The 28000-nt window shown below is 40.9% G+C and overlaps 1 protein-coding gene across 1 annotated transcript; it reads left to right on the top strand.

Moving 5' to 3' along the window:
- The first annotated feature begins 543 nt into the window (after positions 1-543).
- LOC119878849 (ankyrin repeat domain-containing protein 7-like) lies at positions 544-23409 on the top strand. Its single transcript, XM_038589409.1, has 8 exons — positions 544-1251; positions 5879-5993; positions 6150-6323; positions 13142-13245; positions 15615-15729; positions 15887-16060; positions 22833-22936; positions 23236-23409. Exons 1-8 carry the CDS (start codon positions 995-997, stop codon positions 23276-23278), a joined length of 1086 nt encoding a protein of 361 aa, XP_038445337.1. The 5' UTR covers positions 544-994; the 3' UTR covers positions 23279-23409.
- The last annotated feature ends 4591 nt before the right edge of the window (positions 23410-28000 follow it).

The raw sequence follows: 28000 nt of genomic DNA, 5'->3' as shown, positions 1-28000 counted from the left end.
CTTTCCCCCCATCTTCCTGCCTTGATAGAAGCGTGAACTCTTCTCACTGTAGCATTCTTTAAATCTCAGGCTGAATTTGTATATTTTCAGGATGACTTGAAGGTTATCTAGGTAATTTGGTGGGGACAGGTGACTTGGGGACCCTACTCTTCTACCATCTTGCCCCGCCTCCTATAGTCTCATTTTTTTTTAAATTTTTAAAAAAATTTATTTATGATAGTCACACACACACAGAGAGGCAGAGACACAGGCAGAGGGAGAAGCAGGCCCCATGCACCGGGAGCCCGACGTGGGATTCTATCCCGTGTCTCCAGGATCGTGCCCTGGGCCAAAGGCAGGCGCTAAACCGCTGTGCCACCCAGGGATCCCTCTAATCACTTCTTATAGTTAGAATTATTCCTTCTCAGTTCTTTGAAGTTACTTTGAGATACATTTTTTTTCAAGATTATATTTATTTTCAAATGAGACATACAGAGAGAGGCAGAGACATAGGCAGAGGGAGAAGCAGGCTCCCTGTGGGGTGTGCGATGCAAGACTTGATCCCAGGACCCCGGGATCATGACCGAAACCAAAGGCAAGATGCTCAACCACTGAGCCACTCATGGGCCCAGAAGACTACATTTCCACACCCTGGAGGCTTTTGCAAATGTCCGCAAATGCTCAGCCATCCGACCAACTTCTGAAGGGAAGCCAGCCCCACTCTCAGGGGATCTCAGAGATTTGAGAGGCTTGGGCCTCCTCGCACATATGCTTTGGGCACCCTTGGCCACTGCCCTCTGTGCGCATGCGCAGGGATGCCAGCTTCTGAGGTGCGCAGGCGCATTCGCATTTAGCAGTGTTGCTAGGTTACACTGGTTCTGCGTGGGAAGATTCTAAGTCGTTGGGCTTAGTCCCTGAGACATTGAGGCGAGGCCCACTTGCCTTATTGCTGGCGCGGGAGTGTATCGCACTAGAGGCGGTGAAACCTGTGTCACTGAAGCCTGTCGGCTTCATTATGAAAAAGAGATCTACAGCGCGGAATGGGTGGGGCCTGCTGCGCTTCGGCTTCAACCTCAGGCCTCTGAGGGACCGCTCACCGCCTATGATTGTTTCCAGCTTCCACAGCCCCGGCCCCGGATACCACATCAAGTATCAAGATCTCAGGAAAATCCACAGAGCTGTGGTCGCTGATGATCCAGGAAAATTGCAGGACGTAGAGCAGTTTCTGCTTTTTGATTTATGTGACATCAATGAAAGGGACAGGAAGAACAGGTAGCAGGGCTTTTGAGGCGGGCAGGAGGAGGCGGGGCGGGCAGTAGAGGGGCTCATGACATTAAAAGTAAAAATTCTGGGATCTTTGGGTGGCGCAGCGGTTTGGTGCCTGCCTTTGGCCTGGGGCGCGATCCCGGAGACCTGGGATCGAATCCCACATCGGGCTCCCGGTGCATGGAGCCTGCTTCTCCCTCTGCCTATGTCTCTGCCTCTCTATCTGTGAGTATCATAAATAAATAAAAAATATTTAAAAAAACCAAAAATTCTGGAGGTTGATTCAGCCACATAAACACCTCTGAATCAGAAAGTAATATTAACAAAATAAAAGAGAATGTACTTGCAAAATATTTACAACATATGTTTAGGAGAAAAAGAACATCTTCGTTTTACAGGGAAGTTATTAAAGGAATGAGATAGGGGCCCCTGGATGGCTGAGTCAGTTGGCCTCTTCTGACCTCCTCTCAGGGTCATGATCTCTGGGTCCTGGGACTTAGCCCCCGGTGAGGCTCCCTGCTCAGTGGGGAGTCTGCTTTTCTCTTTCCCCCTCCCCTCTGCTGGTGTTCTTAATTTCAAATAAAATATTTTTTAAAAAGAGGCATAAAATCACATTTTCCATACCAAGCTTTGTGAAGATAAGGAATGATGTTACTTATACTACTGCTTAAAATCTAAGTTGTTTTGGACTTTTCAGATAGTTTGGTGGTTAAGTACCACATTGAAAAATAAGTATTTCCTTGAGCCATGAAGCTTATTGATGTAAAATATATTTAGGAAACAATTAGAAATAAATAATATACAATATGCTATTCTCAGCACTATTTACAATAGCAGTGTATTAAGGAGTCACTTAATGGCCTGTATACGTAAATGGCAGTGTATCCATAGGCTGGACTACTATATGACCACTGAATGTGGCAGAGATAATTGATACACATTAACATGCAAAGCTGTACTTTGGATCATTAAATGAGAGAAAAATTGTTTTTATGATACAAACACATAAGCAGACAATGGTTTTGAGTTAGCCAAAAAGATGTGCAAATATAAAATTAGTTATCTTCAAACATTTGGATTCTAAGTGGATTTTTCATTTTCTTAAAATCTGTGATTTCTATAGGAAAGATACATAAAAATTCTAAGAAAGGTTTATTATCAATGAACTAATCCAGGAGAACAAGAATATGAATCTTGTGTAGACAAAAAATAGTTTCTACTTATTTACTTTAAAGAGATTTTATCGATTCATTTGAGAGAGAGACCAGGCAAACAAGCAGCAGGGAGGGGCAGGGGGACAAGCAGAAACCCGTGGAGCAGGGAGCCTGATGATGTGTAGGGCTCGATCCCAGGACCCCCATTCCATGACTGGAGCAGAAGGCAGATGCCTAACTGATTGAGTCACCTAAGTGCCCCTCTTTCTATTTAAAAAAAATTGATGGGTGGAGATTGGTATTTTCTGACAACTTTTAGCTTCTTCAGAACTAAGGGGAATATTTTTATCTGTGTTGTAGGTTGTATTATGCATACATTAAATATATACATATGGTTTTATTTTATTTATTTATTTATTTTTAAATATTATTTATTCATGAGAGACACAGAGAGAGAGAGAGAGAGAGAGGCAGAGACACAGGCAGAGGGAGAAGCAGGCTCCATTACAGGGAGCCCGACGTGGGACTCAATCCTGGATCTCAGGATCACACCCCGGGCTGCAGGTGGCCCTAAACTGCTGTGCCATGGGGGATGACCTATACATATGGTTTTATTATGTGCAGCTCTATAACATGTAATAAGTAAATGGTTAATAATTTTATTTTGGTTAAATCCTTATGAAAATAAAAAATAAAAGATATAAATGGTATTTCAAAACCTTATAGAATTTTTTGTTGTATCTCTTCTGAAAAAAAATTTAAAAATAGCAAATATAAATGTTATTGCTATTTCAAAAGTATTAGTTTACTTCACAAAAGTTTTCTTTAAAAATATTGAACTTTCCTGGTGCCTTGGTGGCTGTTTGTTGAGCATTAGACTCTTGATTTTGGCTCTGGTCATGATCTTAGGATTGTGGGGTTGAGCCCCCCCCGGGCTCCATGTTGAATGGGGAGGCTGCTTGAGATTGTCTCCCTCTCCCTCTGCCCTTCACCGCACTCATGCATTCTCTCTTTTTCCAAGAAATAGATAAATCTTTAAAAACTATAGAACTCTCCAAATGAATTTTTTTAATAATAAATTTATTTTTTTATTGGTGTTCAATTTGCCAACATACAGAATAACACCCAGTACTCATCCCGTCAAGTGCCCCCCTCAGTGCTGGTCACCCATTCACTCCCACCCCCTGCCCACCTCCCCTTCCACCACCCCTAGTTCGTTTCCCAGAGTTAGGAGTCTTCATGTTCTGTCTCTTTTTCTGATATTTCCTACCCATTTCTTCTCCCATCCCTTCTATTCCCTTTCACTATTATATTCTCCTAATGAATTTATGTATTCTTTCAGTCCATTTATTTCTCAGACAAACCTGAACGCAGGTTATGTAACAGACATAGTATACTCAGGATCTTTTCAATTTTAAAAAGACTTCAGGGACTCCTGGGTGACTCAGTGGTTGAGCATCTGTCTTTGGCTCAGGGCGTGATCCCAGAGTTCTGGGTTCGAGTCCCACATTGGGCTCTCCGTGAGGCACCTGCTTCTCCCTATGTCTCTGCTTTCTCTCTGTGTCTCTCATGAATAAATAAATCTTAAAAAATAAAGATGGGCAGCCCTAGTGGCGCAGTGGTTTAGCGCCGCCTGCAGACCAGGGCGTGATCCTGGAGACCCTGGATCGAGTCCCACGTCAGGCTCTCTGTATGATGCCTGCTTCTTCCTCTGCCTGTGTCTCTGCCTCTCCCTCTCTCTGTCTCTATGAATAAATAAATAAAATCTTAAAAAAATTTTAAAAAAATAAAAATAAAAAAATAAAGACTCCATGTTGCCCAGTTAGAGCAAGATGAGAAATTTTATGTATTTAGATTTTACGGCTTTCATTTGTAAGTAATCTCTCTACCCAACATGGGGCTGGACATTTAAGGACACATGCTCTACGGACTGAGCCAGCCAGGCACTCCTAAGATGAGAGATTTTATTTTATTTTGCAAATGATAAAAGATGTATTTATTCTAAAAAGAGAGAGAGAGAGAGGGTCATGGGAGAGGGGAGGAACAGAAAGAAAGCGTGGATCTCAAGCAAAATCCACCCTGAGCATGGAGCCTAATGTGGGCCTCTGTCTTAACAACCTTGAGATCATCCTGAGTTAAAACCAAAAGTTGGACACCTAATCAACTGAGCCACCCGTGTGCCCCTAGGTGAGAAATTTTAAATGGAAGTATTAGGACTTAATCTCAAGTGAAGCTTTTCCTTGGAACTTGCTGTCAAAAATAGATTTCTGAATCAGAAATTGTAAAAGATTACCTTTACCTGCCCTTTTGACATTTCAATAATATTAAATACTAATATTGGTAATTGGAAATACTTGATTTATATGAATCTAAACATTTTCTATTAATTAAAATGCTTAATAAAATGAGCTTCCCACAACCCCCAAAAAAATAAAAGAGCTCTCCCCGTTTATTTGAATCCTGAGTTTCTTTTGGCTTAAATTTCCTTGAAAATCAAAGTAAGGGTTGCTTTAAAAAAATTCTTTTGTTCTTTTATTCCTTTCTCAAAATGCTTTCAACTACTGAAAATTATTTTAGTTCTTGAACAATGTAATTCCAAGCATAGGACTAGAAGTGCAACAGACCTGTTGTATATGTCATTATTTCACTTAAGGCACACCGTAGATTGTATGATGCCCCACTATTTATGTACCAAGAAGAAATGTTTAAAAATCATGCCAGTTATAGTTTTAAGACATTTTGTGTTTTTGTTTTGGTTTGTTTTAGACATTTTGAATTAGAAATTGGATTCCGATGTCAGAGATATTAAAAGGTGACAAAATGAGCATCTTGGAATCATTGAAATAGAGTATTCTTGCTCATCCTTAAACGTAGCTGCAAAGTAGGCATAATTGGATCATTTTACCTAATTGTAGTGGGTCTTTGTAAGTTGTAGTAATAGTTATAATAATATTTGTGCTAGGAACTAGTATTCTAAACACTTTGCATGGATCCTCACTTAAAGATCACGACAAGAGGTCTTGTGAGATAACTACCTTTTATTTTATTTATTATTACTATTGTTTCGTAACCTCTATAACCAACAGGGGTCTCGAACCCCTGGCTCCCGAGATCGAGTGACATGCTCTTCAGAGTGAGCCAGACAGGCGACCTGAGATAACTATTTTTATGCCCATTTTGTGGATGAGGAAATTGCGATAAGGCTAAGTGGTCACAGTGAAGCAACAGAGTTAAGTAGGAATGAAACCCAGGTTGAGCTGCCTCCTGAGGTCATGCTCTTCCTAAACAGATAGGCTGCTCTTTTAATAGAGCGGTGAAGAATCACTAATAAATATTGTACTTTCTTCCAAAGTAAACTAATTCTTTGTTTTGGAGTCATGAGAATAACATAGTATTTAACATTTACAATTCCATGAATTAATTTGCAATTTTTGGGAAGGTACACTGTAATTTCCTGACAAGTCCTTTCATGCTCACAGGACTGCTCTCCACTTGGCCTGTGCCATTGGCCGTGTAGATGTGGTGAAGTACCTGCTCGCTTGGAAATGCGATGTCAACCTCCGTGATGGAGAAAACAGGACAGCTCTAGTGAAGGTGGGTGGTCAGAGCTATGTCTGCCTGAGATGGATTGGATTGAAGTCCTTGGAATGAACATTTCTTGCATTTAAACATAACTCATTGGTGAAACTTGTGGCATGTTTCCTTAAGTTCTCAGAATTTACATTCTGTTTCTTATTGTAATGCTGACAGGCTGTCCAGTGCCAAAAAGAGGCATGTGTAGATATTCTGCTCAAAAAAGGTGCTGATCCAAATGCTAAGGACTTCAAGGGAAACACCGCTCTCCATTATGCGGCCTTTGAGGGGAATATCTTAATAGCACAGAAGCTGCTTTTTAACAAAGGAGAGATAGAGGCCAAAAACAAGGTACAGGTCAACTTTTTTTACAACGTATTTGACATTATAAATAAATAACTAAGTAAGTAAATAAATAAATAAATATAGCTGCAAATGGTTTTTTTACATGTATATGTACATATATTTGTACATAGGTACATATATATATATATATGAAGACATCGACATTGAATTTTATACAGCAGGTCCTGTCATCATGGAAACAACTCCTAAACCAAGGCAGGGGGAGGGAAAGAGAAAAGTAATGCATAAAGAAAGGCAACATTCTGTCTGCTAGCTACCCTTCCACCCCAGAAAGAAAATCTTCCCCTTAGTGCCTGGGCGTAGATGGTGCCCTCAGAGCCCACAAAGGATTGAAGGCCTAGAGGGGAGTGTGTTGATGATGGAGGCCGAAAGCTGTGCAGGGGCTTAGGAAATGGATGCTTCTGGGGATGAGTAGGAGACCGTGACCCAGAGGAGTAGCTTGGGTGAATGTAAATGGGAGGAGAAAGCAGCAGGTTGTAATAGGCCTTGGGCACTCTAGGCCCTAAGGTTCAGAAGATGAGAGCAGGGGGATCAGGTCATGACATCCTACAGGTGGTATCTGCTTGTGCTGGTAGCCACTCTGCCAGCCATGTACCACGGTGAGGCCTCCCATTCCGGAGAGTAGCTCCTGCTCAGCCTATGTAGTTCCTCAGTGGGGTGGTAGGTGTGCATGGGGAGCTGGTGATGACCACACTTGCCAGTCTCCCTGTGCTTTCTTTGAGGTGCATTACCTTCAGTCACTGCCCTTGCAGAAACACTGTTGTGTGCCATAGATAGGGTCGATTTTTCATATTTGGAAGCTCAAGCATTTCCTGGATGAAAATATTTTGAAATAACTGTCTAAGCTTCTGCTTTAAATAACAACACTTTTAATTTTTGAAGATTGTATTTATATGAGAGAGAGCAAACATGAGAAGGGAGGAAAGGCAGAGGTAGGGGAAGAAGAGGCCTTCCCACTGAGCCAGGTAGCCTGATGCACGGGGCTTGATGTCAGGAGTGGGATCGTGACCATAACCAGAGAGAGATGCTTGACCCACTGAGCCCCCCAGGCTTACCATATTACTTCTTCCTTCCTGCCTTCCTTTTTTTAATTAAGCTTTTTTATTTATTTATTTTTTCACCTCACACTCTGGGGTTTATGTACTTATTTTATCTTTTAGTTTTTTCTTTTTAAAAATTTTTTTAGTTGGAGTTCAGTTTGCCAACAGAGCACAGTACCCAGTGCTCATCCCGTCAAGTGCCCCCCCCCCCCCCTTGGAGCCAGTCACCCAGTCACTCCAACCCCCCACCCACCTCCCTTTCCACCATCCCTTGTTTGGTTCCCAGAGTTAGGAGACTCTCATGTTCTATCCCCCTCACTGATATTTCCCACTCGTTTTCTCTGCTTTCCCCTTTATTCCCTTTCACTCTTTTCTATTCCCCATGTGAATGAGACCATATAATGTTTGTCCTTCTCCGATTGCCTTACTTCACTCAGCATAATACCCTCCAGTTGCATCCATGTTGAAGCAGATGGTGGGTATTTTTGTTTCTAATTGTTGAGTAATCTGTGGTATATGTCCGCAATGGAGTATTACTCAGCCGTGAGATTTTATTTATTTTTGAGGAAGTGAGCAAGCATGTACAAGCAGGGGGTGTTGTGGGGGCAGAGGGAAAACAAAGTAAGAATCTGAAGTAGACATTGCGCTGAGCCTGGCGCAGCGCTGGATCTTATAACTCTGATCATCACCTGAGTTAAGACCAAGAGTCAGATGCTCAACGGACTGAGCCACTCAGTTGCCCCTAAATAATGATACCTCTAAAGAAGCATTAGAGAATGCAGGTTTCTTTTATGTATTTATGGCAAATATTTTTGAGAACACAGAATGTGTTCTGAAACTTTATTTTCAAAAATGTTTTCTCACCCAGTTTGTTTTCTTATTTAGTGTCAAACAACAGAGGAAAGCAAAATTTGCCTTGGAAATAGGCTTTGTCTTAAAACACAAAACAAGTGTATTTTACAATATCAAATCTTGCTGCTGTTGAGAAGTTCCTATTTGATCAAAAAGTGATTTATTAACACGGTCGGAGTTTGTCTTTTATCAGCCTTGACTTAAGAGGGACAAAAGAGGGGCAAAGGAGAAAGCAGTCAGGAACATGCAGAGTGATTTAGACATTTGGCAAGTGAGGGGAAATATCAAGACAAGGTTTTTGGATTGTGTTTGTTTTTCTTCAGTGTTTATGTTTAGGTAAGGAGTCTTCAATTTTCAGGGATAATAATTCTTACTTTACGAACCCGTGAGTGTGTTGTAAACTTATATAGAGATCAATTCTAGGAGGACTCTAAGGACATCAGATTGGCAGTAAACAGGTGGTTGAATGGGCACGAAAAGGGACGCCTGTGTGGCTCAGTGATTGAGCATATGCCTTCGGCTCAGGGCATGATCCCGTGGTCTCCCGAATCGAGTCCCACATGGCACTCCTTGAATGGAGGAGCCTGCTTCTCCCTCTGCCTGTGTCTCTGCCTGTCTCTCTCTCTCTCTCCCACTCTCTCTCTCTCTCCTCTCTCATGAAAATAAATCAATAGAAATCTTAAAAAAAAAACAAAAAGTGGACAAGAAGAGGAAAGAACACAGTATAGTATTTTGCAGCTATAGCCACTTAGATACGAGTCTAAACTCTGCTTGCAAATCTAGAATGTCTTGATGGGAAGGAAGTAAGGAGTGTGTAAATAATGGAATCAAGTTGCATTTTGAGTTTACTAGACCTTGTTCTACCTCTAGCCATGGAAATGGAATGCAGGTTTGATAAGTGACTCATTTCTGTTTTTGGCTGAATCCTCAAGTGATAGGGAGAATTGGCCACATAGGTGAAAGGGGAGACTGGCATGGTTGTGTACTGTACTAGTTCTCAGCTAGACTTGTGCTGGTGAATCACAGTCAACTAGGGAACTTTAAAAGAATTTACAAGCCAAAACTGTCCCGTGAAGATTTCGATGGAGTGAATCCAATAACGTGTGTACGCAGAAATTTGGAAATAGGGTTTTGAGATTCTGTTACAACTCTTGGCTAAGAACTACTGAATGGGTAGGTATACATATACAAATTTAGAGATGTAAAAATATTAAATCTCTGGAAGAGTTTGAACTGAAGTTGGATACTGGCTCTTCCTTCCACTCTCTCCAACATTAGCCTTTCATCTGTCTGTATCTCTTTGAGAATTACAGATGAAAATTATTGGTCATCTCTGTTGGCTTGAAAAATAATTACCTTTTCTTCCAGCTATCAGTCATTCACCGGCACCCAGATGGGAAGTCTTTATGAGTAGTCTTTTAATAAGTAGAGTCTGACCCTTTAAAGATTTTACATGTTTTGCTACCATTCTGATTATTACAAGCAGGGTTTTCCCAATTGCAGCAGTAGAAATCCGTGAACCTTCTTTTTTAGTTGAAGCTGTGCGATAGACTATCTTAGGATGTCTTTCAAATTCATAGGGCCCGGGCATAATGCATAATCACTACTGTGTTAAACATTCAGCATGTAGTTAGTGACAATACAGATGGTAATTGTTTTAATAACTTTGCTTCAGCATTCCTCTGAACTCCTGTCTGTTCGGTTAGCAATGTGAGGGAAGTAAATACAAATAGATTGTAGTTGAAACAAGCATTGGAAAATTCTGACAGTAGGTGTTAATGAGTCTTCACAGCAATTTTCCTTAGAAGGTGGGGCCTAATTTGTTGGTAAAACATGATCCTGATGCTTTAGGAAAGGTTTGATGTCCAAGTATTTGTTTTACGCACGGCCATTGGAAACAGTCACAGCAAATAGAAAAACACAAGTAGGCTATAGACTAAATGTGGCCCCCGGATGTATTTAGTTTCCACTGTCAGTTGAGCTAACATTTAAAATTATGGCACGCATGTAGAACTCTGGATTTTGAGCTTTTCTTACAGATCACTTCTGGTACCTTGAGCCCATGCTGCTGTTTAGCATGCTGTGCAGAGGCTGTCCCTTTATAGGAGGCGTGTGTCTCCAGTTTGCTCGTGTCCCCGCCTAGGTTCTTCACTGACTCGTGTCACCTGCTTTGCCTCCATAAGCACTGAGTTTACAATTACTGTTTTATGGTATATGTTGACAAAGATTTCAAGATTTTCAAGACACTCCATATTAATTTATAATATATATTTTGTATTTTATGTTAATTTCTTAGGATTGGGGTTGAATTTTCTGTTTCTTTGTCTCCTTATTTTTTTCATTACTTTATTCAGTAATTGATGAGAGACACACAGAGAGAGGCAGAGAGCTAGGCACAGGGGGAAGCAGGCTCTCTATGGGGACCCTGATATGGGCTCGATCCCAGGACCCTGGGATCATGATGTTCACCCTCTGAGTCACCCAGGTGCCTCGGGATGAATTTTCTAAGTTAAGAATTGAAAGTCGTTTTTTTCACAAACATTTTTTCTATATATGTACAGTAATCATGTACCTTTTGGAATATCTGCAAGCCATGTGAGGTTAATCCTGGTTCTCCTTGGATAGATTATGCATATTTCAGACAGTATTCTCTTTCTCCTTGGTATTATTCCCTAAATACGCAATTTATATAGTAGCTTTTATTATACTAAAAATAATCCGTATAAAGCAGTATTAGAATTTGTGAATAATAGTTTTTACTTAATCTCAGTTTCCCAACATGTAAACACCCAGTGCTCATCTAGTATTAGAATTTTTATTGGTAAGTCATGACATTTTTATTTCTGATTTACACTTAGTCTAAATTATAAATAATCAAAAATAGCAATGATAATAGAAACTAGAATACAAACAGGTTTTTTTAGAAGTAGATGTGCATTAGGTTCTCAGAATGAGTATAGTTGAGAATAAAATCTCATTGACTTATTTCACTTAGCATAATACCCTGAGTCAGTCAGAGAAAGACAATTATCATATGATCTCATTCATATGTGGAACTTAAGAAACAAGACAGAGGAGAAGGGGAAGAAGAGCAAAACTTAAACCAGAGAGACTGAGGGAGACAAAGCCTAAGAGACTCTTAATCATAGGAGCCAAACTGAAGGTCACTGGAGGGGTGGAGTGGAAGGATGGGATAACTGGGTGATGGACATTAAGGAGGGCACATGATGGAATGAGTCCTGGGTGTTACATAAGACTGAGGAACCGCTGACTTCTACCTCTGAAACTAATAGTATGCTATATGGAAATGAATTTGAATAAAAGGGTAAAAATGAGAAAAATCTCATACTGAGCTTTCTAACAGTTAAGATAAAACTTTATCATGGTATAATAGGAGAAAGTCCAAGGAGTATTCATTTAGTTATTTATTTTTAATATTTTATTGTTCTTATTTTTTATTTTAAACAAAAAAAAACCACAATTTTTTATTGGAGTTCCATTTGCCCACATAAAGAATAACACCGAGTGCTCCTCTCATTGTGGGCCCACCTTAACCAAAGATTATTTAGTATTAAGTGGTCAAAATTCATTTGAAGCTTGTTTCTTTTATTTTTATTTATTTACTTTTCTTTTTAATTTTTAAAAGGTTTCTTTATGCATTTTAGAGAGACAGCACACACATGCACAGGCTTGTGGGGGTGAGGGAGGGGGAGAGGGAGAGAGAGTGTCTTAAACAGACTTGGTGCTCAGTGCCAGGGGAGCCCGAATCCAACGTGGGGCTGGATCCCACGACCCTGAGATCACACCTGAGACAAAACCAAGCGTCCCTCAACTGCCTGCACAACCCAGCTGCCCTGAAACCTAGCTCTTTTCATTCAGAGTCCATCTCCTTAGTGACTCATTTGGAGCTGGAGTGTTTTATGTTGACATCTGGGATCCCCATACCATTGATAGATGAGAATCCAGCAAGTTTGTACAACCTGGAGAAAACCCTTACCTTTATTGGAAAGTTCTTAAAACTATATCCCTGGGAACTCTTGTTTCTCAAGTATAAATGTTTGCTACAAAAGAAGGAATTGTCAAATGGGGATAAGCAAATGTAAATGGAGTTCACTTGTGCTACATGTATAGTGCAGTTTTGTAATGTTTCACAAACATAGATGATCATTGAATCTTTCTTTTGGGGCACAGTATCTCTTGCAAATCATGTGTTCTTTGGAATATAATTGAAGAAACACTACTCCGGAGATATCCATTAAAATCAGTAACAATACTTTAAATATTTACTACTGTGTTTTAGAGAGTGGAGATACAGAGATAAAAAATAACCCCTCCCCTCTAGAATCTTTTGGTTTAGATGGTATGGAATAAAATAACTAGGGTATACCATGATATATATTGTGAGAGAAGCAAAGATTCTTGGAGCCAGGCAATGTTTGAAGCGAGTTTGTGGAATGACTGCAGGTAATCTGTTGAAGAGGAAGAGGAGGTCTATTTTATTATTTTTATTTTAGTTTTTAAAAAGACTTTATGTTTTTGAGAGAGACAGAGAACGAGCAAGCAGGAGAGAGAGCACGAGTGGAGGGGAGGGGCAGAGGGAGAGGGAGAAGCTGACTCTTTGCTGCAGAGGGAGCCCAAGGTGGGACTCCATCCTGAGACCCTGGGATCATGACCTGAGCTGATGAGCTGAAGGCAGATGCTTGACCAACTGAGCCACCCATGCTCCGTGAGAAAGCAGTATTTTAAAAAGAAGGAGCAGCTGGTGAAACCATGGAGGGCTGAGAACGAAAGGGCTAATTTTATTTACTTTCTATGTTACATGTTTAAGTTACAGGATCGTTCAGAATTTTTACGATTCATTATCCAAATATGTAATTTTGTAAATTATAAATTTTGTTTGCACTCCTACAGGATGGCCTCACACCGCTTCTAGTTGCTGTAAATGAAAAAAAAGAGAAAATGGTGGTATTTTTATTAGAAGAAGCAAATATAAATGCAGTTGACTACACTAAAAGGTAAGTTTTTTTTTTTTTTTTTTTGGTGAATCTTAGTATTTGGTAAAGAGTGGTAACAATTTCTCAAGGCGGAAAGTTTAACTTAATAAGAAGAGTATTTATAAGTATAGTGAAAAATGTCAGCATGTGATCGGTTAGGTAGAAAACAATTACTCTGACAGGACAAGGTGAAGAACATTGTATAGTATAATTCAGAATCCTTTGTAATATAGATTGATGTCATTTGCAATAGTTTTTTTTTTCTGTATGATTTTACAGTAGCTAAAAGTGTTTCTTGTTGAAATTGTGAGTTTTTTTTTTTTAGCTCAGAGCTTGATGCCAGAGTCTGGGAATTGAGCCCCACATAGGGCTCCCAGCAGGGAGCCTGCTTCTCCCTCTGCCTATGTCTCTGCCTTTCTTTCTGTGTCTCTCCTGAATAAGGAAATATAATTGAAAAAAAAAATTTAGAGAGTCCAAGCAGAAACCTCTGAAACTGTCTCCAAGCCTTCATTTGGTTGGGTATACCAAAAACAACCCTGCATCCTAGCAGAGGTGCAGTGGGATAGTGCTAAAGGATGAAAGGCTGGTGAGCTCTATCACATTTCTGCTTGATTCACTAGTCTGGCCCATTCAGAGACAGGATAGATTGTGGCAAATATCTGTAGTTACTGTCAACTTAAACAAAGAGTAATTCCAGTCATAGTTATTGTGCGCCTCTTATTGCTTCCAGAACAGATTGATAAGACGTCAGGTACATGGTATGTGTCACCACTGATTTGGCAAATGCATGCTTTTCTAGTCCGCTAGTGAATCAGAAATAGTTCATATTCATAGAGTATAGGCAAAGTGTTCATTCATTTAATTTGCCTCAGCGTTTTATTAACTCATGGAGCTAGACCATTTGAACATCCCCAGAATATGTCATTGGCCTATCATATTGACACCATGCTAATTTGACATGAGGATCAGTAAGAGGCTATAACGCTTTGGGCCCTTGGTAAGACGGCATGAATTGACATATCCGTGAAGTTTTGAGGCATCCAGTGGGCATGCCAGGATATTCTCGCAGGAGTGAAAGAAAAATTGCCACATTTTGAATACCTTTTCACAAAGACAGAAACTGGGAGACCTCTTTGGGTTCTGGAGGTAGCATATTTTACGCCACTAATTCTCAATGCGTTGGGGGTGGGGTGGTGGGAGAAGAATTCTGCTCCTCAGGGAGCATTTGGCAGTGTCTGGAGACCTGTTTTTTGACATGTCAAAAGCTGTACATACTTAATGTATCGAATTCAGTGAGTTTGTGGATAAGTATAGACCTCTGTGAAATCATCAATGCCTTAAAGCCATAGTCCTACCCATCACCTCCCCAAGTCTCTTCCTGGTCTCATTAATTAATTAATTAATTAATTAATTGGTAAGAACACTTAACATAAGCTCTACCCTCTTAGCAAAGTTTAAGTATACAATGCAGTATTATTAGCTATAGACACTGCTAACAATAGATTCGTCTGGAGACATTTCCGATCCTCACAACTGAGGATGTTGCTGGCATCTAGTGGGTCGATGTCAGGAGTGCTGGTAAACATACCCAAGAGAGGCCTCCACAACAATCCACCATGTCCATGGTACAAGGTTGGGAAACCTTGTCCTACATTGAGTACTCGTTTCATCCATACACCTTGGTGAAACTAAGGAATGCAAGACTTCAGTGGTCTCAGAGCAGATGAATTGTGCAGCAGGTGCAGGCTGTGCTTAGGAGTCCTCACTGCTTTGGTCACAGGATCCAGTAGACCCTATGCTATTCATGGTGTCAGTGGTGGGGAAAAGTTGTACCGTGGATCTCAGGGCAAGCCCCTGTTGGAGAATCAGAGCACAGGCCCTCGGGGTTTTCTGATCTTGAGTCCCCATCAGAAGCTTGCCTGTAGAGGGGTCCTACGGGAGACAGAAATGACTTGGTTTTAGTATTCCTTCTGTGCTAAGTCATTGGCTGGACACAGCCTAGCAGAGACACAAGGCCTTGGTGTGAGTGCTACGGTGGATATGAAAATGTAGCAGCTGTCTACATTTTGAGCTGCAGTTCAACTGTGCTCTCTATGGTAGATCCTCTAGAAGACAAATCCAAAGAGTGCAACTCCCTGGCCTCTATATTAGTCTGGGTCCAATCGGAAGACAGATATGACGTAGTATTTTAAACAGTGGAAGTAAATATAAAAATTACTAAATGATGATGAGATAGTAATGAGAAGGTGGGACAGAGAAGTCTGAAGTAAACTAATTCTTTGTTTTGGAGTCATGAGAATAAGCAGTATTTAACATTTACAATTCTATGAATTGATTAGCAATTTTTGAAAAGGTACACTGTAATCCTGACAAGCCGTTCACACTCACAGGAGTTGTCTCCACTTGGCCTGTGCCAATGGCCATGAAGATATGGTGAAGCTCCTGGTAGATCGGAAATGCCAGCTAAACCTCCGTGATGTTGAAAACACGACCGCTCTACTGAAGGTGCGTGGTGACAGGTATATCTGCCTGAGATGGATTGGATTGAAGTCCTTGGAATGAACATTTGTTGCATTTAAACATAACTCATTGGTGAAACTTGTGGCATGTTTCCTTTCAGTTCCCAGAATTTACATTCTGTTTCTTGTTGTAATGCTCACAGGCTGTACAATCCCAAGATGAGGCATGTGTAGATATTCTGCTGAAACATGGTGCTAATCCTGATCTAAAAGACATCAAGGGCAACACTGCTCTCCATTATGCAGCATTAGGGGACAATGTCACAATAGCACAGAAACTACTTTTAAAGAAAGTCAATATGGAGATCAGAAACAAGGTACAGGTCAACTTTTTTTTTAACAACGTATTTTACATTATAAATAAATAAATAAATAAGTAAATAAATAAAAATAGCTGCAAATGTTTTCTTTGTATATGTACATATATATATGAAGACATCGGCACTGAATTTTATACAGCAGGTCCTGTCATCCTGGAAACAACTGGAAAACTAAGGCAGGGGCAGGGAAAGAGAAAAGTAATGCCTGTAGAAAGGCAACATTTTGTTTGCTAGCAACCTTTCCACCCCAGAAAGAAAATCTTCCCCTTTGTGCCTGGGAGTAGATGGTACCCTCAGAGCCCACAAAGGATTGAAGGCCTAGAGGGGAGTGTGGTGATGATGGAGGCCGAAAGGTGTGCAGGGGCTTAGGAAATGGATGCTTCTGGGGATGAGTAGGAGACCGTGACCCAGAGGAGTAGCTTGGGTGAATGTAAATGGGAGGAGAAAGCAGTAGGTTGTAATAGGCCTTGGGCACTCTAGGCCCTAAGGTTCAGAAGATGAGAGCAGGGGGATCAGGTCATGACATCCTACAGGTGGTATCTGCTTGTGCTGGTAGCCACTCTGCCAGCCATGTACCACGGTGAGGCCTCCCATTCCGGAGAGTAGCTCCTGCTCAGCCTATGTAGTTCCTCAGTGGGGTGGTAGGTGTGCATGGGGAGCTGGTGATGACCACACTTGCCAGTCTCCCTGTGCTTTCTTTGACGTGCATTACATTCAGTCACTGCCCTTGCAGAAACACTGTTGTGTGCCATAGATAGGGTCGATTTTTCATATTTGGAAGCTCAAGCATTTCCTGGATGAAAATATTTTGAAATAACTGTCTAAGCTTTTGCTTTAAATAACAACACTTTTAATTTTTGAAGATTGTATTTATATGAGAGAGAGCAAACATGAGTAGGGAGGAAAGGCAGAGGTAGGGGAAGAAGAGGCCTTCCCACTGAGCCAGGTAGCCTGATGCACAGGGCTTGATGTCAGGAGTGGGATCGTGACCATAACCAGAGAGAGATGCTTGACCCACTGAGCCCCCCAGGCTTACCATAATACTTCTTCCTTCCTGCCTTCCTTTTTTTAATTAAGCTTTTTTATTTATTTATTTTTTCACCTCACACTCTGGGGTTTATGTACTTATTTTATCTTTTAGTTTTTTCTTTTTAAAAATTTTTTTAGTTGGGGTTCAGTTTGCCAATAAAGAGCACAGCACCCAGTGCTCATCCCGTCAAGTGCCCCCCCCTTGGTGCCCGTCACCCAGTCACCCCAACCCCCCACCCACCTCCCTTTCCACCATCCCTTGTTTGGTTCCCAGAGTTAGGAGTCTCTCATGTTCTGTCCCCCTCACTGATATTTCCCACTCGTTTTCTCTGCTTTCCCCTTTATTCCCTTTCACTCTTTTCTATTCCCCGTATGAATGAGACCATATAATGTTTGTCCTTCTCCGATTGCCTTACTTCACTCAGCATAATACTCTCCAGTTGCATCCATGTTGAAGCAGATGGTGGGTATTTATTGTTTCTAATTGTTGAGTAATCTGTGGTATATGTCTGCAATGGAGTATTACTCAGCCGTGAGATTTTATTTTTTGGGGGGAAGTGAGCGAGCATGTACAAGCAGGGGATGTTGTGGGGGCAGAGGGAAAAGAAAGAGAGTAAGAATCTGAAGTAGACTTTGCGCTGAGTCTGTCGCAGCGCTGGATCTTATAACTCTGATCATCACCTGAGTTAAGACCAAGAGTCAGATGCTCAACGGACTGAGCCACTCAGTTGCCCCTAAATAATGATACCTCTAAAGAAGCATTAGAGAAGGCAAGTTTCTTTTATGTATTTATGGCAAATATTTATGAGAACACAATGTGCTCTGAAACTTTATTTTCAAAAATGTTTTCTCACCCAGTTTGTTTCTTATTTAGTGTCAAACAACAGAGGAAAGCAAAATTTGCCTTGGAAATAGGCTTTGACTTAAAACAGAAAACAAGTGTATTTTACAATATCAAATCTTGCTGCTGTTGAGAAGTTCCTATTTGATCAAAAAGTGATTTACTAACACGGTCGGAGTTTATCTTTTATCAGCCTTGACTTAAGAGGGACAAAAGAGGGGCAAAGGAGAAAGCAGTCAGGAACATGCAGAGCGATTTAGACATTTGGCAAGTGAGGGGAAATATCCAGACAAGGTTTTTGGATTGTGTTTGTTTTTCTTCAGTGTTTATGTTTAGGTAAGGAGTCTTCAATTTTCAGGGATAATAATTCTTACTTTACGAACCCGTGAGTGTGTTGTAAACTTATATAGAGATCAATTCTAGGAGGACTCTAAGGACATCAGATTGGCAGTAAACTGGTGGTTGAATGGGCACGAAAAGGGACGCCTGTGTGGCTCAGTGATTGAGCATATGCCTTCGGCTCAGGGCATGATCCCATGGTCTCCCGAATCGAGTCCCACATGGCACTCCTTGAATGGAGGAGCCTGCTTCTCCCTCTGCCTGTGTCTCTGCCTGTCTCTCTCTCTCTCTCAGACTCTCATGAATAAATCAATAGAAATCTTAAAAAAAAACAAAAAGTGGACAAGCAGAGGAAAGAACACAGTATAGTATTTTGCAGCTATAGCCACTTAGATACGAGTCTAAACTCTGCTTGCAAATCTAGAATGTCTTGATGGGAAGGAAGTAAGGAGTGTGTAAATAATGGAATCAAGTTGCATTTTGAGTTTACTAGTCCTTGTTCTACCTCTAGCCATGGAAATGGAATGCAGGTTTGATAAGTGACTCATTTCTGTTTTTGGCTGAATCCTCAAGTGATAGGGAGAATTGGCCACATAGGTGAAAGGGGAGACTGGCATGGTTGTGTACTGTACTAGTTCTCAGCTAGACTTGTGCTGGTGAATCACAGTCAACTAGGGAACTTTAAAAGAATTTACAAGCCTAAACTGTCCCGTGAAGATTTCGATGGAGTGAATCCAATAACGTGTGTACGCAGAAATTTGGAAATAGGGTTTTGAGATTCTGTTACAACTCTTGGCTAAGAACTACTGAATGGGTAGGTATACATATACAAATTTAGAGATGTAAAAATATTAAATCTCTGGAAGAGATTTAACTGAAGTTGGATACTGGCTACTTCCTTCCACTCTCTCCAACATTAGCCTTTCATCTGTCTGTATCTCTTTGAGAATTACAGATGAAAATTATTGGTCATCTCGTTGGCTTGAAAAATAATTACCTTTTCTTCCAAGCTATCAGTCATTCACCTGGCACCCAGATGGGAAGTCTTTATGAGTAGTCTTTTAATAAGTAGAGTCTGACCCTTTAAAGATTTTACTGTGTTTTGCTACCATTCTGATTATTACAAGCAGGGTTTTCCCAATTGCAGCAGTAGAAATCCGTGAACCTTCTTTTTTAGTTGAAGCTGTACGATAGACTATCTTAGGATGTCTTTCAAATTCATAGGGCCCTGGCATAGTGCATAATCACTACTGTGTTAAACATTCAGCATGTAGTTAGTGACAATACAGATGGTAATTGTTTTAATAACTTTGCTTCAGCATTCCTCTGAACTCCTGTCTGTTCGGTTAGCAATGTGAGGGAAGTAAATACAAATAGATTGTAGTTGAAACAAGCATTGGAAAATTCTGACAGTAGGTGTTAATGAGTCTTCACAGCAATTTTCCTTAGAAGGTGGGGCCTAATTTGTTGGTAAAACATGATCCTGATGCTTTAGGAAAGGTTTGATGTCCAAGTATTTGTTTTACGCACGGCCATTGGAAACAGTCACAGCAAATAGAAAAACACAAGTAGGCTATAGACTAAATGTAGCCCCCGGATGTATTTAGTTTCCACTGTCAGTTGAGCTAACATTTAAAATTATGGCACGCATGTAGAACTCTGGATTTTGAGCTTTTCTTACAGATCACTTCTGGTACCTTGAGCCCATGCTGCTGTTTGGTATGCTGTGCAGAGGCTGTCCCTTTTTAGGAGGCGTGTGTCTCCAGTTTGCTCGTGTCCCCGCCTAGGTTCTTCACTGACTCGTGTCACCTGCTTTGCCTCCATAACCATTGAGTTTACAATTACTGTTTTATGGTATATGTTGACAAAGATTTCAAGATTTTCAAGACACTCCATATTAATTTATAATATATATTTTGTATTTTATGTTAATTTCTTAGGATTGGGATTGAATTTTCTGTTTCTTTGTCTCCTTATTTTTTTCATTACTTTATTCAGTAATTGATGAGAGACACACAGAGAGAGGCAGAGAGCTAGGCACAGGGGAAGCAGGTTCTCTATGGGGACCCTGATATGGGCTCGATCCCAGGACCCTGGGATCATGATGTTCACCCTCTGAGTCACCCAGGTGCCTCGGGATGAATTTTCTAAGTTAGGAATTGAAAGTCATTTTTTTTACAAACATTTTTTCTATATATGTACAGTAATCATGTACCTTTTGGAATATCTGTAAGCCATGTGAGGTTAATCCTGGTTCTACTTGGATAGATTATGCATATTCCAGACAGTATTCTCTTTCTCCTTGGTATTATTCCCTAAATACTCAATTTACATAGTAGCTTTTATTATACTAAAAATAATCCGTATAAAGCAGTATTAGAATTTGTGAATAATAGTTTTTACTTAATCTCAGTTTCCCAACATGTAAACACCCAGTGCTCATCTAGTATTAGAATTTTTATTGGTAAGTCATGACATTTTTATTTCTGATTTACACTTAGTCTAAATTATAAATAATCAAAAATAGCAATGATAATAGAAACTAGAATACAAACAGGTTTTTTTAGAAGTAGATGTGCATTAGGTTCTCAGAATGAGTATAGTTGAGAATAAAATCTCATTGACTTATTTCACTTAGCGTAATACCCTGAGTCAGTCAGAGAAAGACAATTATCATATGATCTCATTCATATGTGGAACTTAAGAAACAAGACAGAGGAGAAGGGGAAGAAGAACAAAACTTAAACCAGAGAGACTGAGGGAGACAAAGCCTAAGAGACTCTTAATCATAGGAGCCAAACTGAAGGTCACTGGAGGGGTGGAGTGGAAGGATGGGATAACTGGGTGATGGACATTAAGGAGGGCACATGATGGAATGAGTCCTGGGTGTTACATAAGACTGAGGAACCGCTGACTTCTACCTCTGAAACTAATAGTATGTTAAATGGAAATGAATTTGAATAAAAGGGTAAAAATGAGAAAAATCTCATACTGAGCTTTCTAACAGTTAAGATAAAACTTTATCATGGTATAATAGGAGAAAGTCCAAGGACTATTTATTTAGTTATTTATTTTTAATATTTTATTGTTCTTATTTTTTATTTTAAACAAAAAAACCCACAATTTTTTATTGGAGTTCCATTTGCCCACATAAAGAATAACACCGAGTGCTCATCTCATTGTGGGCCCACCTTAACCAAAGATTATTTAGTATTAAGTGGTCAAAATTCATTTGAAGCTTCTTTCTTTTATTTTTATTTATTTACTTTTCTTTTTAATTTTTAAAAGGTTTCTTTATGCATTTTAGAGAGACAGCACACACATGCACAGGCTTGTGGGGTTGGGGGAGGTGGAGAGGGAGAGGGAGAGAGAGTGTCTTAAACAGACTTGGTGCTCAGTGCCAGGGGAGCCCCGAATCCAATGTGGGGCTGGATCCCACGACCCTGAGATCACACCTGAGACAAAACCAAGCGTCCCTCAACTGCCTGCACAACCCAGCTGCCCTGAAACCTAGCTCTTTTCATTCAGAGTCCATCTCCTTAGTGACTCATTTGGAGCTGGAGTGTTTTATGTTGACATCTGGGATCCCCATACCATTGATAGATGAGAATCCAGCAAGTTTGTACAACCTGGAGAAAACCCTTACCTTTATTGGAAAGTTCTTAAAACTATATCCCTGGGAACTCTTGTTTCTCAAGTATTAATGTTTGCTACAAAAGAAGGAATTGTCAAATGGGGATAAGCAAATGTAAATGGGGTTCATTTGTGCTACATGTATAGCGCAGTTTTGTAATGTTTCACAAACATAGATGATCATTGAATCTTTCTTTTGGGGCACAGTATCTCTTGCAAATCATGTGTTCTTTGGAATATAATTGAAGAAACACTACTCCGGAGATATCCATTAAAATCAGTAACGATACTTTAAATATTTACTACTGTGTTTTAGAGAGTGGAGATACAGAGATAAAAAATAACCCCTCCCCTCTAGAATCTTTTGGTTTAGATGGTATGGAATAAAATAACTAGGGTATACCATGATATATATTGTGAGAGAAGCAAAGATTCTTGGAGCCAGGCAATGTTTGAAGCGAGTTTGTGGAATGACTGCAGGTAATCTGTTGAAGAGGAAGAGGAGGTCTATTTTATTATTTTTATTTTAGTTTTTTAAAAGACTTTATGTTTTTGAGAGAGACAGAGAGTGAGCAAGCAGGAGAGAGAGCACGAGTGGAGGGGAGGGGCAGAGGGAGAGGGAGAAGCTGACTCTTTGCTGCAGAGGGAGCCCAAGGTGGGACTCCATCCTGAGACCCTGGGATCATGACCTGAGCTGATGAGCTGAAGGCAGATGCTTGACCAACTGAGCCACCCACGCTCCGTGAGAAAGCAGTATTTTAAAAAGAAGGAGCAGCTGGTGAAACCATGGAGGGCTGAGAACGAAAGGGCTAATTTTATTTACTTTCTATGTTACATGTTTAAGTTACAGGATCGTTCAGAATTTTTACGATTCATTATCCAAATATGTAATTTTGTAAATTATAAATTTTGTTTGCACTCCTACAGGATGGCCTCACACCGCTTTTACTTGCTATAAATGAAAAAAAAGAGAAAATGGTGGCATTTTTAGTAGAAAAAGCAAATATAAATGCAGTTGACTACGCTAAAAGGTAAGGTTTTTTTTTTTGTGTGAATCTTAGTATTTGGTAAAGAGTGGTAACAATTTCTCAAGGCGGAAAGTTTAACTTAATAAGAAGAGTATTTATAAGTATAGTTAAAAATGTCAGCATGTGATCGGTTAGGTAGAAAACAATTACTCTGACAGGACAAGGTGAAGAACATTGTATAGTATAATTCAGAATCCTTTGTAATATAGATTGATGTCATTTGCAATAGTTTTTTTTTTCTGTATGATTTTACAGTAGCTAAAAGTGTTTCTTGTTGAAATTGTGAGTTTTTTCTTTTTTAGCTCAGAGCTTGATGCCAGAGTCCGGGAATTGAGCCCCACATAGGGCTCCCAGCAGGGAGCCTGCTTCTCCCTCTGTCTATGTCTCTGCCTTTCTTTCTGTGTCTCTCCTGAATAAGGAAATATAACTGAGAAAAAAAAATTTAGAGAGTCCAAGCAGAAACCTCTGAAACTGTCTCCAAGCCTTCATTTGGTAGGGTATACCAAAACAACCCTGCATCCTAGCAGAGGTGCAGTGGGATAGTGCTAAAGGATGAAAGGCTGGTGAGCTCTATCACATTTCTGCTTGATTCACTAGTCTGGCCCATTCAGAGACAGGATAGATTGTGGCAAATATCTGTAGTTACTGTCAACTTAAACAAAGAGTAATTCCAGTCATAGTTATTGTGCGCCTCTTATTGCTTCCAGAACAGATTGATAAGACGTCAGGTACATGGTATGTGTCACCACTGATTTGGCAAATGCATGCTTTTCTAGTCCGCTAGTGAATCAGAAATAGTTCATATTCATAGAGTATAGGCAAAGTGTTCATTCATTTAATTTGCCTCAGCGTTTTATTAACTCATGGAGCTAGACCATTTGAACATCCCCAGAATATGTCATTGGCCTATCATATTGACACCATGCTAATTTGACATGAGGATCAGTAAGAGGCTATAACGCTTTGGGCCCTTGGTAAGACGGCATGAATTGACATATCCGTGAAGTTTTGAGGCATCCAGTGGGCATGCCAGGATATTCTCGCAGGAGTGAAAGAAAAATTGCCACATTTTGAATACCTTTTCACAAAGACAGAAACTGGGAGACCTCTTTGGGTTCTGGAGGTAGCATATTTTACGCCACTAATTCTCAATGCGTTGGGGGTGGGGTGGTGGGAGAAGAATTCTGCTCCTCAGGGAGCATTTGGCAGTGTCTGGAGACCTGTTTTTTGACATGTCAAAAGCTGTACATACTTAATGTATCGAATTCAGTGAGTTTGTGGATAAGTATAGACCTCTGTGAAATCATCAATGCCTTAAAGCCATAGTCCTACCCATCACCTCCCCAAGTCTCTTCCTGGTCTCATAATTAATTAATTAATTAATTAATTGGTAAGAACACTTAACATAAGCTCTACCCTCTTAGCAAAGTTTAAGTATACAATGCAGTATTATTAGCTATAGACACTGCTAACAATAGATTCGTCTGGAGACATTTCCGATCCTCACAACTGAGGATGTTGCTGGCATCTAGTGGGTCGATGTCAGGAGTGCTGGTAAACATACCCAAGAGAGGCCTCCACAACAATCCACCATGTCCATGGTACAAGGTTGGGAAACCTTGTCCTACATTGAGTACTCGTTTCATCCATACACCTTGGTGAAACTAAGGAATGCAAGACTTCAGTGGTCTCAGAGCAGATGAATTGTGCAGCAGGTGCAGGCTGTGCTTAGGAGTCCTCACTGCTTTGGTCACAGGATCCAGTAGACCCTATGCTATTCATGGTGTCAGTGGTGGGGAAAAGTTGTACCGTGGATCTCAGGGCAAGCCCCTGTTGGAGAATCAGAGCACAGGCCCTCGGGGTTTTCTGATCTTGAGTCCCCATCAGAAGCTTGCCTGTAGAGGGGTCCTACGGGAGACAGAAATGACTTGGTTTTAGTATTCCTTCTGTGCTAAGTCATTGGCTGGACACAGCCTAGCAGAGGACACAAGGCCTTGGTGTGAGTGCTACGGTGGATATGAAAATGTAGCAGCTGTCTACATTTTGAGCTGCAGTTCAACTGTGCTCTCTATGGTAGATCCTCTAGAAGACAAATCCAAAGAGTGCAACTCCCTGGCCTCTATATTAGTCTGGGTCCATCGGAAGACAGATATGACGTAGTATTTTAAACAGTGGAAGTAAATATAAAGAATTACTAAATGATGATGAGATAGTAATGAGAAGGTGGGACAGAGAAGTCTGAAGACAGTACCACAGAAGAGCTAACTTGGGAGGGGGGGTCCAAAGTTGCTAAAGAAGGTGTGATTGAAGCACGATGGATGGCAGAGAAGTTTGAGTCCTGTATGTCTGACTTCCTCTGCGCATCCAATTACCAACCTCAACTCATTTGTGTCCCAGAGGGTTGTTCCTGTTAGCCTGGAGATTGAGCGCTGGCCCTGGCCCATGTTCCGGTTTGCTTCCCTTCTTCTTTTCTTCGTCTTCTTTCATCTTCATCTTCATCGTCTTTGTGTTCTCCGTCTCCTTCTCCTCCTCCTTTCCTTCTTCTTCTCTTCTTCCTATCTCCTTCCTTTCTCTTCCTCCCTTGCCGCCCCCCGCTTCACCAGCATCAGAAGTACTCTTCCCAGCTGTGCACTCCAGAGCATGCAGTCCGGGCCTCAGCCAGTGACCTTTCCTAAAATGGATACCATGCCCCTAGCAAATGCTGTTGACACCCTACTCACTCTCTGCATCCAGTCCTTAGTCTTAACTCTGCTGTATCCCTACGGGGTTTGTTGCATCCTTCTGCATGTGCATATGATACACTGGAGGCCTTGCACTGCTCTGCTGGTCGGTGGGGCTCATTGTTCCCTGACGCTCCCTATACATCCATTTATCAGACAGGACTCCCTGCACTCCTGAAGGGTAGTTCCTGTTTGCATGCTGAGTAGCACGGACTAGCTTTGGCCGGGCAACTCTGACTGCAGTTCCGACATCTCCTTCAATGAGACCTGAATCCCAGCCTTGGGATTTACCCATTTGGGTAACCTTTCTTGGGTAATCTTGCACCTTAGGGTATTTGGATTTCTTTTCTCATCTTTATAGTTGATCTCCTGTTATAGTTCATCATTTTTTATATTAAACGTTCCCTGTTGAAATTACTAAGTGGTTTGTCTCTTGTTTGGATCCTCACTGATACACTATCCCTTCTTTTTGGAATGTGCTTCTCTCCCTCTCACTGGCTAACCCCTACTCATTAAGTTTTAGCTTTGATATTGCTTCTTCCTGTGCATCCATCCCTGAGTCACTACCCTTATTTTTACATGACTCCGTAGGCCCTTTGTGCTCACCCTAAATGTGGCATTAAACTCGCCTCTACTCCATGAACACCGCAATGTCATGTTTGTTGTTCCCTCACTGACTCCCACAATGCCAGAATACAGGTTTTCAGTACACGTTTCTGATTTAATTTTGTGGTCCCTTTGAGGGTGGTTCTCCCAGGTCAGGGATTTTTAGTAGGACTATGGCCCAGATCATCCTCAACACCTGGAGCCCTCAAATTCTCATCATAGTTTAATTACGACATAAATTCAGTTTCCTCGGTAGATAGAGTAGACTGCAAGGGAAGAGATATCCAAAGGAATGAATAAACAGTTATGAAAAACTGTTGGTTGTTTTTTAAAAGATTTTTATTTATTTGAGTGTGAGAGAACACAAATGGGGGTGGAGACAGAGGAAGGGGGAGAAGTAGACTCCCTGCTGAGCAGAGAGCTGGAGGCAGGGCAACCCCCAATGCCCCTGAATCCTGACCTGAGCTAAAGAAGCCTTATTTTTATAAGATCTTATTATTTATTTATTCATGAAAGACACAGAGGAGAGAGAGAGAGGCAGAGACACAGGCAGAGAGAGAAGCAGGCTCCATGCAGGGAGCCTGACGTGGGACTCGATCCCGGGACTCCAGGATCTCGCCCTGTGCCAAAGGCAGGTACTAAACCGCTGAGCCACCCAGGGATTCCCTTAACGAAGCCTTTTAATGGACTGAGCCAGCCAGGTGCCCCTATGGAAAGTGTGTGGTGAATTTCTTGGCAACTCTTAAAAGGAGGAGACATGACAGCCCTGAAGTAGAATTGGAAAACCTGAGCTAAGGGATTTGGTAAAGCATTCATATCTCAGTTGCTTTTCATCATAAAAGATACATTACTCTAACACTTTGTTATTTTCATTGGTATAACTACCAAAAGAGTATGCAGCAAAGTTGAACCAGGACATACATGAGACTCATGGGGTTGGGAGTTCTAATCAGGAACTTTCTAGAGGATGTCTGTTCTAGATCCGAAATGGTTTTCCACAGAAGTCTGGGAATTGGAAATCTTAGGTTTCAGGTGATTGTGAGAAAGTCTTTGGGGGATCCACCTAGCATTCGACCAAGGAACAAAGAAGCTCAGAGTTGGACTACCATATACTCTTTGAGTATCTCTGATCTATACAAAAACACTACAGTCAACCAAATTGTTCAACTTACCTGGAGTCCTGGTGTGGAGTTCCTGTCTCCTTATAGCCTAGTAATGCCGTTGCCTCTCATCGGAGGTTGCGTTAGGAAATGTCAGTCTTCTAGTCAATTGTCACTACACAGAGCCTCTACTGGTCTCATAAGTCACCCTGGGGAATTCTAAGGGGACAAAAGATAATTTTCTAGCTGGCACCTGTAAGAGACAAATGCTTGATGCTCATAGTTGCAATCATTCACACGCACCAATACCATTTGGTCTAGCTAAGCTGAATAGGGCCAAGAAATGGTTTCTTGTTGTTGTTCCTTTGTTTTTGTTCATTGCTCCTCCACCAATGAACATGATCTGCCCTGGAACTAGCCACCCTCTCAGAAGGGACCCTAGTGGTCTCCAGAGTTCTGTAGCTCATTCCAGCAGCAGTTTCTGAAGATGCAGACCCCCTTAGTTTCTAGGTTGCTCATTCCAAACTACTTCTTGTCAATCATGCGACCTACATGCACAAAATGGCATTAAATGGCCTCTGAAATAAGTGCCTACACTTCTATCTATGCGTTTGTCTTGCTGTAAAAACAGACACCAAACT

This window comes from Canis lupus, unplaced genomic scaffold (genome assembly GCF_011100685.1).
Source record: "Canis lupus familiaris isolate Mischka breed German Shepherd unplaced genomic scaffold, alternate assembly UU_Cfam_GSD_1.0 chrUn_S1981H2180, whole genome shotgun sequence".
NCBI lineage: Eukaryota > Metazoa > Chordata > Mammalia > Carnivora > Canidae > Canis > Canis lupus.
This window is presented reverse-complemented; position numbering and strand designations above follow the sequence as displayed.